The following is a 20,074-nucleotide window of genomic DNA, read 5'->3' on the forward strand; positions in this document are numbered from 1 at the left end:
TTTGGAATTGAACAGGAATCAGTTCAAAACTTGGATCTTTTGACTATTAAACTATAAAGTCCTGGGAAAGGTAAACATTCTGAGTCTTAGTTTATTTACAACATGAAGATAAAACTATCCACCTCATTCACTAATATTTATGCAGTACCTAATAGAGGCATCTGCACATAGCAACTTCTCTGTATTCTGGCTATTATTATTATTATTATTAGAGTCTTACTATCTTTAGAAATGGTCAAGTGTTCCTTGACTAGCCCTTCGGACTCTTCTCTTGCCTCTTTGCCACATCTCCTATAATTCAATATTACTAAATATTATACAATATAAGAATACAAGTCCACAATTACACTTGAATTCTAAATCCAAGAGCTTTGACATCAAATTTTTTTTCTTTAATTGGGTGTGTGAAATCATTAAGTAACAAAATTCTGACCTAAAATAAGAATCTATTTAGAGCCATTTATATCCTGCTAAGTTTAGTTATTCATATTTCAATACAATAATATATTTTTGGCCTAGATGTCACTGGGGGTGATATGCAATATATAGTACATGCACTGTATTGCCTTTTTAAAATACAAACAATTCTGAATATGAAACATCTGGTTCACAGAATTGCAACTATAGGATTGTGAACCTGTATTTAGATGCACCAAATTGTTTACTATTCTACTTCCAGCACCTACAAAACAGCAAGTCCTTAATAAACACATTTAATGAAACAGTAAAATAAGATATTGCAAATACTATACTAATTATTAAAAATGAATAATATCTATATCTTATTTTAACTCTATTTCACGTTCATCTGAGATAAATTCTATTCCCTTTTCTGAAGTCTTCCCAGGATCAAAAGTGTTTTGTTTTTGGTGTTCCCACCCTATAACAAAGTTCACAGATCCACATTTTTTTATCTTGACCATGGTATTACAAGAGAAATATCTCCCTTCTTTCATTACTAGTGTGAAAGTGCAAAAGATCAAGACCTGGAAGGTTTTTGTTTTCGTTTTCTTTTAAGTGCAAATTGACTAAGAAACCAAATAAAGCAATGAAAGAACACAAACGTTTTTCAGGAAAGGGGCAAAATAGCAACAAATGGAGAACCTACTGACCGTAAATGACCAAATCAGCCTGATGTGGAAAAAGGATGATCATAATTTTCTCCAAAGTTGACTAACTTCTAGATTTGATGACAAACCCAAATTCTAACCAAATACCATTCTTTTCTTATTTCTATGTGCCATATCCAGGCTTTCCTGTTCCCTTTCTATCATATTAGCTAAATGCCCTGCCACTCCCAACTATTTTATAATCTCACCTGAAGGACATGTGATCCTTTACTAATAAATCATATTTTCATTTCTTTGTCTTTGCACACAAGGATAACCTTGCCTGAATAAAATTTATTTCCCTGGTTAAATGGCAGCTTGGCATCAGTTCTTCTGAGAAGACTTTTGGTACTTTTTCTTAACCCTACAGTTAGATGGCCTCCTACGTACTCTCAAATCCTCTGGCACATCCTTCTAGCATAGTACTCATTACATGCTATGCATTTATTTGCATGTCTATCTTCCCTAATCGTCTCCAAATAGACCACTCCTGGATTTTAGAACATCTGTGAACAGACCATATACTGCTCTCAGTTAGCCGTTTTGAAGGACTCCGTGTTACTGTGCCCTTGGAAGCATTTTCTGGATATGACTTCTTCTCTATCTTGATTATTTGGCATAGAGCAGAATTTAGAAAAAATGGCCATGGCTACTTAACACTAGTCTCTAAAGTGTTTAATTTAAAAACATTAGTTGCCAGCATGTAAAAATTAGGAAAACATGATGTGTCAAGCTATATTTTCTGAAAATGTCCACAATAAAATTTTTCATCCTTGAACCATGCCAGTAACCATTGTATGGTGATGGCTAACACCCCTTCTCTTGAATCTGGCTGGACTTGTGACTTGCTTGTAACTAACAAGTAACAAACAAGGATGAGGCTAAGTCATAAAAGGCAATGTAACTTCTATTTTGTTCTTTGGAATACTTATATATGCTGCTCTGACCTGCCATGCTATGAGGAAGACTACGTGACATGGAGAGCACTAAGCATGAGTATTCCAAACAGCAGTTCCAATTAAGATATCAACTGACATCTTGCATCAACTGCTAGGAGAAGAACCTCCAGATGATTCCAGCTCCCAGCCATTGAATTAACCTTACCTTTTTAGACTTCCCAGCTGAGGCCCCAGACATAGGAAAGTAGAAAAGGTCACGCCTATTGTGCCTTGTTAACATTCCTGATGCACAAAATCCTCAAGCATAATAAAGATGGTTAACTTGTACCACTTGGTTTTGAGGTGGTTTGCTATGTAGGAATAGTAACAAGAAAAGCTAGATTTCCAGATTTTCTTTGGGGGAAAAAAAAGAACACTACTAGGCCCTTTACCGAATGTGGACTACATGGCTACAATATCCTAAAGTTGAGCAGAAGATAGTTGCTTTAGGCAGGGCACACACTTTCCAGTTTACCACAGGCTTATTTTAATACCTTGATAGTTACATACATTCATGAACATTCATGACCCTTAAGTATGTTGATTAACTATCTGTTAAATATATTTCTTTCTTTTGGTGGAACTAAACTTCATGTTGGGGTCTTTAACTTGCCCTAACACTAGGCCTTTTGCAACATGTCAGGTCCTTCAAGAGTCTAAGGTGATCTAACACTACCCATTTCTGAAGCTCTGATTGTATGTGATTTGCCTAATACTTTCCTGTTTCCTGTTGAGGGGTGTCTACAGATCTAAACGAATTTACTGAGGAGAAATGCTGTCATGTCCTGATCTCAGTAAATAATTGAGCAGGTTTCAGTTACTAACTGGACACTTCTTTAAGTTCTTTTTTTAATGTATTAAAAAATTCTTTATCGAATTTGTTACAATATTGCTTCTGCTTTATGTTTTGGTTTTTTGCTGCGAGGTATGTGGGATCTAAGCTCCCCAATCAGGGACGGTACCTGCACTCCCTGCATTGGAAGGTGAAGTCTTAACCACTGGACCACCAGGGAAGTCTCCCTTAAGTTCTATTGGCAACTTGTCATTCAAAAGATCAGGGAAAATGATTTTTCTAACTCTTCTTATTAGAGTCTTACAAAACGTACTTTAATGTATATTTTTATTTTTTACTTATTTATTTTTAACATCTTTATTGGAGTATAATTGTTTTACAATGGTGTCTTAGTTTCTGTTTATAACAGAGTGAATCAGCTATACATATAGATATAACCCCATATCTCCTCCCTCTTGCATCTCCCTTTCACCCTCCCTAACCCACTCATCTAAGTGGTCACAAAGCACAGAGCTGACCTCCTCGTTCTATGCAGCTATGCGACTCTGGGGCTGCTTCCCACTAGTTATCTATTTTACATTGGATAGTGTATATATCTCCATGCCACTTTATCACTTCATTCCAGCTTACCCTTCCCACTCCCCATGTCCTCAAGTCCATTTTCTATGTCTGCATTTTTATTCCTGTCCTGCCCCTAGGTTCAACAGAAGCATTATTACTTTTTTTTTTTTTTAGATTCCATAGATGTGCATTAGCATACGGTAGTTGTTTTTTTCTTTCTGACTTACTTCACTCAGTATGACAGACTCTAGGTCCATCCACCTCACTACAAATAACTCAATTTCGTTTCTGTTTATGGCTGGGTAATATTGCATTGTATATGTGTGCCACATCTTCTTTATCCATTCTGGAGATTAATCTTTTGTCAGTTGCTTCATTTGCAAATATGTTTTACCATTCTGAGGGTTGTCTTTTCATCTTGTTTATGTTTTCCTTTGCTGTGCAAAAACTTTTAAGTTTCATTAGGTCCCATTTGTTAATTTTTGGTTTTATTTCCATTTCTCTAGGAGGTGGGTCAAAAAGGATCTTGCTGTGATTCACATCATAGAGTGTTCTGCCTATGTTTTCCTCTAAGAGTTTTACAGTGTCTGGCCTTAAATTTAGGTCTTTAATCCATTTTGAGTTTACTTTTGTGTATGGTGTTAGGGAGTGTTCTAATTTCATTCTTTTACACGTAGCTGTCCAGTTTTCCCAGCACCAGTTATTAAAGAGGCTGTCTTTTCTCCATTGTACATTCTTGCCTCTTTTATCAAAAATGAAGTGACCATATGTGCCTGCGATTATCTCTGGGCTTTCTATCCTGTTCCATTGATCTATCCATCTGTTTTTGTGCCAGTACCATACTGTTTTGAATACTGTAGCTTTGTAGTATAGTCTGAAGTCTGGGGGCCTGATTCCTCCAGCTCTGTCTTTCTTTCACAAGATTGCTTTGGCTATTAGGGGTCTTTTGTGTTTCCATACAAATTGTGAAATTTTTTGTTCTAGTTCTGTGAAAAATGCCATTGGTAGTTTGATAGGGATTGCATTGAATCTGTAGATTGCTTTGGGTAGTATAGTCATTTTCACAATGTTGATTCTTCCAATCCTAGAACATGGTAAATCTCTCCATCTGTTTGTATCATCTTAAATTTCTTTCTTTAGTGTCTTATAGCTTCCTGCATACAGGTCTTTTGTCTCCTTAAGTAGGTTTATTCCTAGGTATTTTATTCTTTTTGCTGCAATGGTAAATAGGAGTTTCCTTAATTTCTCTTTCAGATTTTTCATCATTAGGGTATAGGAATGCAAGAGATTTCTGTTCATGAATTTTGTATCCTGCTAGTTTACCAGATTCATTGATTAGCTCTAGTAGTTTTCTGGTAGCAAGTTTAGCATTCTCTCTATATAGTATCATGTCATCTGCAAACAGTGCCACTTTACTTCTTCTTTTCCAATTTGGATTACTTTTATTTCTTTTTCTTCTCTGATTGCTGTAGCTAAAACTTCAAAACTATGATGAATATTAATAGTGAGAGTTGGCAACCTTGTCTTGTTCCTGATCTTAGAGGAAATGGTTTCAGTTTTCACCATTGAGGATGATGTTGGCTGTCGATTTGTCATATATGGCCTTTATTTTGTTGAGGTAGGTTCCCTCTATGCCTACTTTCTGTAGGGTTTTTATCATAAATGGTGTTGAATTGTGTCAAAAGCTTGTTCTGCATCTATTGACATGATCATATGGTTTTTCTCCTTCAATTTGTTAATATGTGCATCACATTGATTGATTTCTGTATACTGAAGAATCCTTGTATTCCTGAGATAAACCCCACTTGATCATGGTGTATGATCCTTTTAATGTGCTGTTGGATTCTGTTTGCTAGTATTTTGTTGAGGAGTTTTGCATCTATGTTCATCAGTGATATTGACCTGTAGTTTTCTTTCTTCGTGGCATCTTTGTCTGGTTTTCATATCAGGGTGATGTTGGCCTTATAGAAGGAGTTTGGGAGTATTGCTCTCCCTTGTATATTTCGGAAGAGTTTGAGAAGGATAGGTGTTGAGCTTCACTAAATGTATGATAGAATTTGCCTTTGAAGCTATCTGGTCCTAGGCTTTTGTTTGTTGAACTATTTTTAATCACAGTCTCAATTTCAGTGCTTGTGATTGATCTGTTTATATTTTCTATTTCTTCCTGGTTCAGTCTTGGAAGTTTGTGCTTTTCTAAGAATTTGTCCATGTCTTCCATATTGTCCATTTTATTGGCATATAATTTCTTGTAGTAATCTGTCATGATCCTTTGTATTTCTGCAGTGTCAGTTTTTACTTCTCCTTTTTCATTTCTAATTCTATTGATATGTCTTCTCCCTGTTTTTCTTGATGAGTCTGGCTGATGGTTTATCAATTTTGTTTATCTTCTCAAAGAGCCAGCTTTTAATTTTTTTGATCTTTGTTTTTGTTTCTTTCATTTCTGTTTCATTTATTTCTGATCTGCTTTTTATGATTTCTTTCCTTTTGCTAACTTCAGGATTTATTGTCCTTCTTTCTCTAGTTGCTTTAGGTGTAAGTCTAGGTTGTCTATTTGAGATGTTTCTTGTTTCTTGAGGTAGGATTGTATTGCTATAAACTTCCCTTTTAGAAGTGCTTTTGCTGCATCCCATAGGTTTTGGGTTGTTGTGTTTTCATTGTCATTTGTTTCTAGACATCTTTTGATTTCCTCTTTATTTCTTCAGTGATCTCTTGATTATTTAGTAGTGTATTGTTTAGCCTCCATTTGATTGTATTCTTTACAGATTTTTTCCTATAATTTTATCTAGACCCATAGCATTGTGGTCAGAAAAGATACTTGATACAATTTCAATTTTCTTAAATTTTCAAAGGCTTGATTTGTGACCCAAGATATGATCATCTATCCTGGAGAATGTTCCATGAGCACTTGAGAAGAAAGTATATTTTCTTGTTTTTAGATGGAATGTCATATAAATATCAATGAAGTCCATCTTGTTTAATGTGTCATTTAAAGCTTGTGTTTCCTATTTCTTTTCATTTTGGATGATCTGTCCATTGTTGAAAGAGGGGTATTAAAGTGCCCTACTATGATTGTATTACTGTCAATTTCCCTTTATGGCTGTTAGCATTTGCCTTATGTATTGAGGTGGTCGTATGCTGGGTGGATAAATATTTACAAGTGTGATATCTTCATCTTGGATTGATCCCTTGATCATTATGTAGTGTCCTTCTTTGTCTCTTGTAATAGTCTTTATTTTAAATCTATTTTGTATGATATGAGAATTGGTACTCCAGCTTTCTTTGATTTCCTTTAGCATGGAATATTTTTTTCCATCCCCTCCCTTTCAGTGTGTCAAGTGGGTCTCTTTTAGACAGAATAAATATGGGTCTTGTTTTTGTATCCATCCAGCCAGTCTATGTCTTTTGCTTGGAGCATTTAATCCATTTACAGTTAAGGTAGTTATCGATATGTATGTTCCTATTACCATTTTCTTAATTGTTTTGGGTTTGTTATTGTAAGTCTTTGACTTCTCTTGTGTTTCCTGCCTAGAGGAGTTCCTTTAGCATTTGTTGTAAAGTTGGTTTTGTGGTGCTGAATTCTCTTAGCTTTTCCTTGTCTCTAAAGGTTTTTATTTCTCCATTGAATCTGAATGAGATTCTTGCTGGGTATAGTAATCTTGGTTGTAGCTTGTTCCCTTTCATCACTTTAAATATGTCCTGTCACTCCCTTCTGGCTTGCAGAGTTTCCTGCTGAAATATCAACTGTTAACCTTATGAGGATTCCCTTGTATGTTATTTGTTGTTTTTCCCTGGTGCTTTTGCTATTTTTTCTTTGTGTTTAATTTTTGATAGTTTGATTAATATGTGTCTTGGCATGTTTCTCCTTGGATTTATCCTGTATGGTACTCTCTGTGCTTCCTGGACTTGATTGACTATTTCCTTTCCCATATTAGGGAAGTTTTAACTATAATTTCTTCAAATATTTTCTCAGTTCCTTTCCTTTTTTCTCTTCTTCTGGGACCCCTGTAATTCAAATGTTAGTGTATTTAATGTAGTCCCAGAAGTCTCTGATACTGTAGTCAATTCTTTTCCTTCTTATTTCTTTATTCTGCCCTGTGGTAGTTATTTCCACTATTTTATCTTCCAGGTCACTTATCCATTCATCTGCCTCAGTTATTCTGCTATTGACTCCTTCTAGATAATTTTTAATTTCTTTTATTGTGTTGTTCATCATTGTTTGCTCTTTAGTTCTTCTAGGTCCTTGTTAAATGTTTCTTGTATTTTCTTCATTCTGTTTTCAAGATTTGGATCATCTTTACTATCATTACTCTGAATTCTTTGTCAGGTAGACTGCCTATTTACTCTTCATTTGTTTAGTGTGATGGGTTTTTACCTTGCTCCTTCATCTGCTGTGTGTTTCTTACTCATCTCTTTTTGCTTAACTTACTGTGTTTGGGGTCTCCTTTTCACAGGCTGCAGGTTCACAGTTCCCATTGTTTTTGGTGTCTGCCCCCAGTGGCTACGGTTGGCTCAGTAAGTTCTGTAGGTTTCCTGGTTGAGGGGACTGGTGCCTGCGTTCTGGTGGATGAGGCTGGATCTTGTCTTTCTGGTGGGCAGGTCCACGTTTGGTGGTATGTTTTGGGGTGTCTGTGGACTTATTATGATTTTAGGCAGCCCCTCTGTTAATGGGTGCGGTTGTGCTCCTGTCTTGCTAGTTGTTTGGTATAGGGTGTCCAGCATTATAGCTTGCTGGTCGTTGAGTGAGCTGGGTCTTAATGTTGAGATGGAGGTCTCTGGGAGACCTTTTGCCATTTGATATTTCATGGAGTCAGGAGGTCTCTGGTGGACCAATGTCTGAACTTGGCTCTTGCACCTCAGAGGCACAGGTCTGACACCTGGCTGGAGTACCAAGACACTGTTAGCCACATGCCTCAGAAGGAAAGGTAGAAAAAGAAAAAATAAATAAAATAAAGTAAAATAAACTTATAAAAATTAAAAAATTATTAAAAATTAAAAAAAAGTAAAGAAAGAGAGCAACCAAACCAGTAAACAAATCCACCAGTGATAACAAGTGCTAAAAAATTTACTAAAGCAAAAAAAAAAAAAAAAAAAAAAACAACAACAAATGTACAGAGAGCACCCTAGGACAAATGCTAAAGCAAAGCTATACAGACAAAATCCCACAAAGAAGCAGACAGATAAACACTCACAAAAAATAGAAAAAGGAATGAAATGTATATATCTCTCTCTATATATATAAAAGGAAGAGAGAAAACAAATCAATAAAGAAATCTACCAATGATAATAAACTCTAAATACTAAACTAAGATAAACATAAAACCAGAACAAATTCCGCGCAGAAAGCAAACCCCAAGTCTACAGTTGCTCCCAGAATCCACCATCTTGATTTTTGGATGATTCGTTGTCTATTCAGGTATTCCAGAGATGCAGAGTACATTAAGTTGATTGTGGAGATTTAATCCACTGCTTCTGAGGCTGCTGGGAGAAATTTCCCTTTCTCTTCTCTGTTCACACACCTCTTGTGGTTCAGCTTTTGATTTGGCCCCGCCTCTGCATGTAGGTCACCTGAGGGTGTCTGTTCCCACCCAGACAGGACACATTTGAAGGAGCAGTTGATTAGGGGGCTCTGGGTCACTCACACCCCACGGGGAAGGAGGGGTATGGAATGCAGGGCTAGCCTGCTGTGGCACAAGCCAGTGTGACATTGCAACAGCCTGAGGTGCACTGTGTGTTCTGCCGGGGAAGTTTTCCCTGGATCACGGGACCCTGATGGTGGCGGGCTGCACAGGCTCCCAGGAGGGGAGGTGTGGATAGTGACCTGTGCTTGCACACAGGCTTCTTGGTGGCTGCAGCTGCAGCCTTAGCATTTCATGCCTGTCTCTGATGTCTGTACTGGTAGCCGCAGCTCCCGTCTGTCTCTGGAGCTAGTTTAGGCAGTGCTCTGAATCCCCTCTCCTTGTGCACCCTGAAACAATGGTCTTTTGCCTGTTAGGCAGTTCCAGACTTTTTCCTGGACTCCCCCTCAGCTACATGTGGTGCACTAGCCCCCTTCAGGCTGTGTTCATGCAGCCAACCCCAGTCCTCTCCCTGGGATCTGACCTCCGAAGCCAGATCCCCAGCTCCCAGCCCCCACCTGCCCTGGTAGGTGAGCAGACAAGCCTCTCAGGCTCGTGAATGCTGGTCAGCACCGATCCTATGTGCGGGAATCTCTCCACTTTGCTCTCTGCACCCTGTTGCTGCACTGTCCTCTGTGGCTCTGAAGCTTCCCCTCCACCACCCCCCATCTCCACCAGTGAAGGGGCTTCCTAGTGTGTGGAAATTTTTCCTCCTTCACAGCTTCCTCCCAGAGGTGCAGGTCCCATCCCTATTCTTTTGTCTCTGTTTGTTCTTTTGCCCTACCCAGGTACATGGGCAGTTTCTTTCCTTTTGGGAAGCCTGAGGTCTTCTGTCAGCATTCAGTAAGTGTTCTGTAGGATTTGTTCCACATGTAGATGTATTTCTGATGTATTTGTGGGAAAAAAAGTGATCTCCACCTCTTACTCCTCAACCATCTTGAAGGTCTCCCCTTAATGTATATTTTTAAATACAAGTTGACTATTTAGGCAAGCAGTTAAGATGTCATCAAAATTAACTTTAAATTAACAAAGAATCAACAAATACAATGAACGCCTAATGAATAATTTGAAGAAACACATTGTTTCTTTCTAAAACTAACAGTTAACTTAGATACTTAAAATAAGTATGTCAAATGAGAATAAAAAAAGAATAGTGTGCATCAAGAGCTGAATTCCCACTCTGTTAAGCTATCTTCAAATAATACCAAATCCACTATTTGTGCAGAGGTCTGTGGATGTGTGAGAAAGTCACAAACTGAACTAGTAGATTAACTATGGGAAAATATCTCACATCCAATAACCATCTGCAAATTCAATCTCATCATTGACTATAGCTTGAGGCATAAGAGAATTGAATCACGAAATGAGGGTGAATCACTTTATAGCAACTTGTGACACTTAAATGAATAGGACAAGATGTTATATTACAACTATTATTAAATTACTGGGTAACTGCAGTGCCTTATATGTAAGTTTACATTAGAATTGTTTTTGTAGACTCTTAGTATCAAATACAAGGGCTCACATTAAACTTATCACCTAAAATAAATAGTTAAGTAATTTCTTTTTTTTTTTCCTGCCTAGATGTATCCTTTGGTCAGAGACCTTTGAAAAGCATGCATATAACTCACTACATTCTTATTACATTATATTATATTATATTCCCTCTGGATTGTTCAGGTATATAACAAGTCTGTTGAATGAATAAATCTATTTAGATTTTTCAGACAGTATTTATTAGTCTTGAAGTCTGAGGCCTCTGGAATTAACAAATGTGATTTTGAAGCCAATGTTTACTACTTGAATGAACATGAGAAAGTCATTTAATATTTTTAAGCTTCAATTTTTCTCTGCCTCAAATGTTATTGCAAGGATTAAATGAGATAAATAGCCTAAACAATTAGCATAGCGGCCAGCACAAAACTAATGCTAGTTACCATGAAATCATTAGGGCCAAGCAGCCTCTGAACAACAGAGCAGTGTTTCCCGCTGTGGGGGCTCTGACCCTCAAGGACCTAATTTATGTCAGGGTGTCCAAGAAGCTATCTCTTCAAAAATATATATTTATATGTTCATGTATATTGTAACTTTTTTTATTATAAATGCTTTCTCATTAATGAAATACAAATTAATTTAAAAGCACTGCTGTTTCCATAGCAAATGTATGTCATTTTTTATATCTTCAAGCAACTGACACTAATATGTACAATGACTGGTCACTGAGGTTTGATAATTATTTTGGATGTTGTGCAGGACCTCTTTCCATTTGCCTTCCCACTTCCACCCTTCTCTCCAGCCTGCTCTATACCTGGAATGACTAATGGCAACTCCATCTACTCAATTTCTTGTCCTTTGCCTCCTAATGGGTTCAGCCAATGGGAAAAAAGTGAGGTCGGGGTATTAACTCCTGAGATTCCTCTTTGTGGGCTGGCCTCCGCTACCATTCTCTTTCAAAGGAGAGGCCTCTTTCTCTGTCAGAAGGTCTCTTTGACAGCTTTCTATCTTCCTTCCATTCCTAGTTTTTGGTGATAAACACATTGCCCCAGGGATACTAGCCCTGCGCACTACATTTTCCCTTGTGGTTTCCTTATACTCTGAAAAGAGTTCCATTATTAAACTCTCTTCAAATTATCCTAATTTAAGAGTTTCATTTTTCACCTGCTGTGTAGACCCTGACAATTACAGATATTCCAAGAGAGTCTTCATTCTAGAAAACTTTGGGAACTACTGCCTTATATACAGAAGGACCTTTATCTTTCCTCCCCCTAGCACATTCCTCCATTAACATACAGAAGAGAGGATTATTTTCCAGGTTGTGTGAGTCACACACCTGATTCATGCTTCCAGGAAAGTGAAGCCTTCCTTTTTGATATTTGTCTATTACAAATCTGCAGTTAGAAATTTAAATTGGAAAATTACAAATTCTTAATATTTCACATCCAAGTTAAAATCCTGTAAGAATCAAAGATCAGAATTGGTCTTTTGACTTTCATTTGCAATATTACTATTTGTCTTTAAGTACATGAAAGTCACTTTTTTCTACGTTTATGATTTGGATTGGTATAGAGTCTTGCATTGAAAAGAAACAATTTGTTGGTAAAGACTTGAGAATTTATGTGATTTTAGAAGATTGATCTCTGAAAATGTTAATGACTTTGAGCAGTACATAAAAAAATAGGATATCAGAACATGAACCGAATTTAATATTTGGTCCAATTAAAGGTGTTGATCACAGGATGTAACTTGTCATAAGCCAAAGACTGCCCTGCAATTTGAAAGTTGCATAATAAACTCATCAGTCTATTTCATTACTTTTTCTCCTCATAGACACAGAGCAAGAGAAAAAGATGGTCAGAGACACCTCATATCATTGTCATCTTTACCAGTCTTTAATGTGTCATTTAGTTGAGCTGCCTCCTAAGGAATTTTCAGCAAAGTCCCTTTTCTGATCCATTTGAAATTTTCCACAACTATCAACACCTTACAAGACAACTGGGGATTAATTAAAGTTGTTATAGTTTCTGAACTCTAGGTGAACCTTTGTAGGGTTGTTACCTTGTGAACTTCCTTTAGACTCTCTATTAAAGATGAAATAATTATTCCATTTAGGCACCTGCCAGATCCTACTTTATAATTTCCACAAATTCTGTATTCACTTGTGCTGACAAACTAGTCATTTAAAGACCCTTTTATCTAACCTTTTTCCTTTTATCTCAGTTCTGCTAAGTCACACAAAACATATTGTTTTACCTTCAAGTTTCTAAATCAGTATACCTTCTGATTTGACCACTTTAATGTTGAAATAATACATTGTTTGTAAGTGATGGAGAAGTTTTATGTTCACATATTTCTCTTTATTTCACTTCTTTAAAAGCTTTCTCCATTTCCCTCCATAAGTCCAAATAATACTTTAAAAAGTCCAATTAAAGAAACACCACTTGAAAAAGAAAAAATTCCATACTGATTCTTGTAGAAAATAAACTTTCTTTCACTTCTAATTCCTAATACTTGATTACTCTATAGTAGTTGTTTTACTTAATTTAAACATACATGCAGCTTGCATATATGACTCCTCCACCAACAAATTATTAGGAGAAAATGTTAAAATATATTTAAAAATTGAAAAATATGTATTGTGACTGTATGGTGAGCATATTCTCTGGCACAAGTAATCATTTAATAAGTGCTTATTTAACTAAACTGTTATTTACATCTTCTGTTGTCATAATTGGATCAATAGAAGTAATCTAAAAGTAGATATTTAATTCATTATATAATAAATTTTCTCAGTTTTTATCTATTTCTATTACAAATCACTATGATATTTAAACATTTTTCCTCACAGTTTTCTGAAATAATAGTGCTAACTTCATTCATTCAATAATGCATTCATTTATTTTTTATTCATTTATTCAATAAATATTGAGAACCTCTTGCATGCCAGACCGTATCCTAGTATTGAGTATATGTTTTTACCAAAATAGCATCTTATAATTATTATAATATAGAGTATTAGTATTGTTGTAACTAACTTCATGACGTTCTTTCTTTATCCCTTCTGCTTTAGCACTAAGATATCTCAGAAATAAATATATATTTTGTCAGTAAAAATGATACATAAAATTCTGAATATTGTATTCTCTTTGAGTGATGAAGCTCTTATTTTTTTATCCCCATCATGTAGGTACATATTAGGTCTGACATTCATGCAGTCAATGATCATCTGTTCAGCACATACGCTATGAAAGCCTCAATGTTAGGTGCTGTGAGGGACATGCGGGTGTATCAGACTAGGATTCTGGGCAAGTTAAGGTTGACAAGGGACAAATACACAAATTATCCCAACACAAGACAGAAAAATAAAGTGCCGTAGAGAAATAAAATATGATGCTGTTGGAATTCAGGGTAGAAACAGATTATTCACAAATATAGGATTAAGGAAAGACTTTCAGAAGAGTTGGATTTTGAGGTGGGTTTAGGAGGATGGGAAGAATTTAGTCACAGAAAATTGAATGGATAAGAAAGGGAAAAGAGAAGGTAGCAGAGTGCATAGAAAATATACTTTTACATATAAATTATACTTCATTAAATCAAGATAAAATGTGTTTTCCAGATTATTCTATAACACCATTAAATTTTATACATAATTATGTTCAATTATCCTAGTATTCACTTTTCAAATATTCAAGATAAGTTATTGTAATCCCCAATTTTTCCTTAGGGTGAATCAAACCCAATTAAATCTAACCAGAAAAAAGATGCAGAAAATTCCTCACTTTCAGAAAATTATTCCCAAATCTCTACAAATTGAATGTAGCTCTAAAGCTACATCAAGAAATGATTTTACTCTATTCTAGCAATGCTTGTAGAGTGTGATAATTGTGTTTCTTCCAAATAGTTTCTGAAGCAAGTTACAGAACTTTATTATCACTATTTTTATGCACTAATATATAATGATGAGATAGAAATTTGATTGAAAATATTAACAAATGTTTTAAATACATAGCCAATTTGCATACTGTACTCTATTAGTGTCTGTGATGTGACGCAAAACTTTCCTGCATCCTAAGTAGCTGTGCTGTGTTCCAATATGTAACTGGAACAGTTAAGAGAGCAGAAGCTCTTGGCTTTTTTATTTACCCTGCTACAAAGTAACCAAAGACTCAAAGTAAAATGTTCATTTCCATAATTATATCTGAATTTATGCTGAGCTTTAAAGGTATCTGTTCACATTAGTTTTTTTTTTTTTTTCTAATTGCCTAGAGTGGTTTCCCTAAATAGAATTCCCTTTCACCCCTTTCACTATGCTGTCCCCCAGGCCATGAAAATTTCACACTCATGCAATATGATGTATAGATGTCCTACACTCCATAATGACCTTAAAGTGGTTTCTTTCTTTGCCAGTTCTCTCCTCCAAATATTACTTAATGCATTTATATCTCTTTGGGTGCCAATAAGTTGATCAGTAAATGGTCAATGTTATGATTTTGTTTTTGTGACAATTAGTCCTATTGGTTTCTGAGAATCACATATAGGGGCAGATCATTTAACTAATTATCACATGGATTCCTTTCCTATGAAATATGTAACTTATTTTCAGAAAAAATACTTAGGCAATTTATTTTTCTAAAGATGTATTTGTTTTATGCCAACTTTATTCATAACAGCAAAATATAGGAATAACTCAAATGTCCTTCAACTGGTGAATGAGGAAACTGTGGTACATCCATACAATGAAATGCTACACCATAATAAAAAGGAACAGAATACTAATACACACAACAACATGAATAGATATGGAATGCATAAGAAGCCAGACTGAAAATGCTACACTTTGTAATGTTTCTACTTATATGACATTCTAGAAAAGGCAAAACTATAGTGGCAAAAAGTGAACCATGGTTCCCAGGGCCTGGGGTGGAGGTCTAAAGAGCAATAAGGAAACATTTGGGGCTGATTAAGTGGTCCTATATCATAATTTTGGTGGTGGTTACATGATAGTTTGTATTGGCCAAACTTATACAACTGTACCCTAAATGGGCAAATTGTACCATATGTAAATTATACTTCAATAAATCTAAATTTTAAAAAGTAAAAATTCATTAGTATCACAAATTTTGAGCCTATATAAATTTATTCAATAATCTCTGAGATCCATTAAGAAAGGAAAGAAATTTTTTTTTGCTTTTTTCATTTGTAATTCACTTTTATCTTTGATGATCTACCCCCACCTTCATACCATATTTTATGAAAACATTTTGCTTCTATATAAGGATTGAAGGTGGTTTGAACTCAAAAGTGAGGAAGATGGGCTTGGAGAAATATGATTTTTATAGACTGAATGTTTGTGTCCTCCCAAATTTCATATATTGTGCTTGTAGTTCACTTAAAAATTTTTTTTTATTTTCTACTGGAGTAGAATTGATTAACAACATTGTGTTATTTTCAGGTGTACAGCAAAGTGATTCAGTTATACATATACTTATATATATTCTTTTTCAAATTCTTTTCTCATTTAGGTTATTGCAGAATATTAAGCAGAGTTCCCTGTGTTATACAGCCTTGTTGGTTATCCATTTTAAATATAACAGTGTATACATGTCAACCCCAACCTCCCAATTTGTCCCTCCCACCTGTGCCCCTGGTAACCATAAGTTCATTCTCTAAGTCTGTGAGTCTGTTTCTGTTTTGTAAATAAGTTTGTTTGTACCACTTAAAATTTTTTTTAACCTATTTATTGGAGTATAATTGCTTTATAATGGTGTGTTAGGTTTCTGCTCTATAACAAAGTGAATCAGCTATACACATACACACGTTCCCATATCTCTTCCCTCTTGCGTCTCCCACCCTCCCACCCTCCCTATCCCACCCCTTTAGGTGGTAACAAAGCACCAAGCTGATCTCCCTGTGCTATGTTTCAACTAGCTATCTATTTTACGTTTGGTAGTGTATATATGTCCATGCCACTCTCTCACTTTGTCACAGCTTACACTTCTCCCTCCCCATATCCTCTAGTCCATTCTCTAGTAGTTCTGTGTCTTTATTCCTGTCTTACCCTTAGGTTCTTCCTGACCTTTTTTTTTTTCTTAGATTCCATATATATGTGTTAGCATATGGTATTTGTTTTTCTCTTTCTGACTTACTTCACTCTGTATGACAGACTCTAGGTCCATCCACCTCACTACAAATAACTCAATTTCATTTCTTTTTATGACTGAGTAATATTCCATTGTATATATGTGCCACATCTTCTTTATCCATTCATCTGTCGTTGGACATTTAGTTTGATTCCATGTCTTGGCTATTGTAAACAGTGCTGCCATGAATATTGTGTTGCATGCATCCTTTCAAACCATGGTTTTCTCTAGATATATGCCCAGGAGTGTTGCTGGATCGTATGGTAGCTCTATTTTTAGTTTCTTAAGGAACTTCCATAACGTTCTGTATAGTGGCTTCACCAATTTACATTCCCACCACAAGTGGAGGAGAGTTCCCTTTTCTCCACACTCTCTCCAGCATTTATTGTTTGTAGACTTTTTGATGATGGCCATTCTGATCTGTGTGAGGTGATACCTCATTGTAGTTTTGATATGAATTTCTCTAATAATTAGTGATGTTGAGCATCTTTTCATTTGCCTGTTGGCCATTTGTATGTCTTCTTTGGAGAAATGTCTATTTAGATCTTCTGCCCATTTTTTAATTGGGTTGTTTGTTTTTTGATATTGAGCTGCGTGAGCTGTTTGTAAATTTTGGAGATTAATTCTTTGTTGCTCACTTCGTTTGCAAATATTTTCTCCCATTCTGTGGGTTGTTGTTTCATTTTTTTTTATGGTTTCTTTTGCTGTGTAAAAGCTTTTAAGTTTCATTTGTTTATTTTTGTTTTTATTTCCCTTACTCTAGGAAATAGATGGACAAAGATATTGCTGTGATTTATGTCATATAGTGTTCTGCCTATATTTTCCTCTAAGAGTTTTATAGTATCTGGTCTTACATTTATGCCTTTGACCCATTTTGAGTTTATTTTTGTGTATGGTGTTAAAGAAGGTTCTAATTTCATTCTTTTACATGTAGCTGTTCAGTTTTCCCAGCACCATTTACTGAAGAGACTGTCTTTTCTCCATTTTCTCCATAGTCTTGCCTCCTTAGTTGTAGATCAATTGACCATAGGTGCGTGGATTTATTTCTGGGCTTTTTATCCTGTTCTATTGATCTATGTTTCTGTTTTTGTGTCAGTACTATCCTGTTTTGATGACTGTAGCTTTGTATTATAATCTGAAGTCACACAACCTGATTCCTCCAGCTCAATTTTTCTTTCTCAAGATTGCTTTGGCTATTTGAGGTCTTTTGTGTCTCCATACAAATTTTAAGATTTTTTCTTTTAGTATTGATTCTTCCAATCCAAGGACATGGTATATCTTTCCATCTGTTTGTGTCATCATCCATTTCTTTCATCAGCCTCTTATAGTTTTCTGAGTACAGGTGTTTTGCCTCCTTTGGTACGTTTATTCCTAGGCATTTTATTCTTTTTGATGTGATGATAAGTGGGATTGTTTCTTTAATTTCTCTTTCTGATCTTTCATTCTTAGTGTATAGAAATGCAACAGATTTCTGTGTATTAATTTTGTATCCTGCAACATTACCAAATTCATTGATGAGCTCTATTAGTTTACTGGTAGCATCTTTAGGATTTTCTATATATCTGATCATGTCATCTGCAAACAGTGATAGTTTTACTTCTTTTCCAGTTTGGATTCCCTTTATTTCCTTTTCTTCTCTGATTGCCAGGGCTAGGACTTCCAAAACTATGTTGAATAAAAGTGGTGAGAGTGGTGGACATGCTTGTCTTGTTCCTGATCTTGGAGGAAATGCTTTCAGCTTTTCACCATTGAGTATGATGTTAGCTGTAGGTTTGTCATATATGGCATTTATTATGTTGAGGTAGGTTCCCTCTATGCCCACATTCTGGAGAGTTATTATCATAAATGTTGTTGAATTTTGTCAAAAGCTTTTTATGCATCTATTGAGATGATGATATGGTTTTTATTCCTTAATTTGTTAATATGGTGTATCACATTGATTGATTTGTGTATACTGAAGATTCTTTGTATTCCTGGGATATATCCCACTTGATCATGGTATATGATTCTTTCAATGTATTGTTAGATTTGCTTTGCTAGTATTTTGTAGATGATTTTCACATCTATGTTCATCAGTGATATTGGCCTGTAATTTTCTTTTTTTGTGGTATCTTTGTCTGGTTTTGGTGGCCTCCAGAATGAGTTTGGGAGTGTTTCTTCCTCTGAGATTTTTTGGAATAGTTTCAGAAGGATAGGTGTTAACTGTTCTCTAAATGTTTGATAGAATTTGCCTGTGATACTGTCTGTTCCTGGACTTTTGTTTGTTGGAAGTTTTTAAATCACAGTTAAGAAAGGAAAGGAATTCTTGATTCCATAGTATGTTTAAAGAATTTTCTTCTTTTTAGAGCACTAATAACATTTCCCTATCTTTTGTTTTAAAAATGAAAATTATGTTTCTGGGGAAAAAAATCCACACTGAACAAGTGCTTTGTTTTTATTATTATCTTAATTATGAATTCACCAAAATAATATCTAAAAATAACAGTATTTTTATTAAATACAAGCTTGTTCAATGAGTTGATTGGTTATGATAATCATCTAGTCTTAAAAGAACACACTACTATTTCATTATTAGCAATTGCAAGATTATTATATTTTACATCTCACAGTCTAGTAAGCAACTGAATAATTCAGAAGGGCAATGAATAAACCCAGTGCTAGAAACTTTCACATAATGTAACTGATATTCAGATACAAGAAACAAAATAGCAGAATTAGAAGTCATCCTGAGAAGGATGTGTTAAACAATGTATACCTTACCTTTGTGCTTGGGTGGCATAGCTATTGTCATAAGTCTCATATGTCTGGTCATCGTATTCACCCCCATAGCCATCATCATAACCCTGAGGCAGAAAATGGTAGAAAGATGGATTAGCAATCAATTTAAGTAACTATGATCTGTTTTTGATTAATGAGATTTTATATCACTTTTTTTTTTTTTCTGTAGTATGCAGGCCTCTCACTGTTGTGGCCTCTCCCGTTGTGGAGCACAGGCTCCGGACGTGCAGGCTCAGTGGCCATGGCTCATGGGCCCAGCCGCTCCGTGGCATGTGGTGTCTTCCCAGACTGGGGCACGAACCCGCGTCCCCTGCATCGGCAGGCGGACTCTCAACCACTGCGCCACCAGGGAAGCCCATTATTGAGATTTTATATAAGGTGATCTTAATTTAGTTTTTATGTGTGTTTACTCTGCATCATATTTTACTAGATTAACAATTTCCATACAACATTGAATAAAATTTCATCTCTCAGATTTTAATATTTAATAATTAAACAGCATATCATTGAAGTAGCAATACCTACTCCTGGATTTATTTAGAATTTTGAGCAATACTAATGAAAACAATTTTAAAATTTCAAAATATATATTTTTTGAAAAACTATGAGTAGATAAGAATAATTATGATAACATAATGGTGAC

General features: G+C 35.4%; 1 protein-coding gene across 1 annotated transcript in view; it reads right to left on the reverse strand.

The window, feature by feature from the left end:
- KHDRBS2 (KH RNA binding domain containing, signal transduction associated 2) overlaps window positions 1-20,074 on the reverse strand; it is a 699,880-nt gene that overhangs the window by 50,083 nt on the left and 629,723 nt on the right. The window contains exon 7 of the mRNA XM_030840977.2: window positions 19,414-19,496. Coding sequence (XP_030696837.1) covers window positions 19,414-19,496 — 83 coding nt within the window. The remainder of the gene's footprint in view (window positions 1-19,413; window positions 19,497-20,074) is intronic.

This window comes from Globicephala melas, chromosome 11, assembly GCF_963455315.2.
Source record: "Globicephala melas chromosome 11, mGloMel1.2, whole genome shotgun sequence".
Taxonomy (NCBI): Eukaryota; Metazoa; Chordata; class Mammalia; order Artiodactyla; family Delphinidae; genus Globicephala; species Globicephala melas.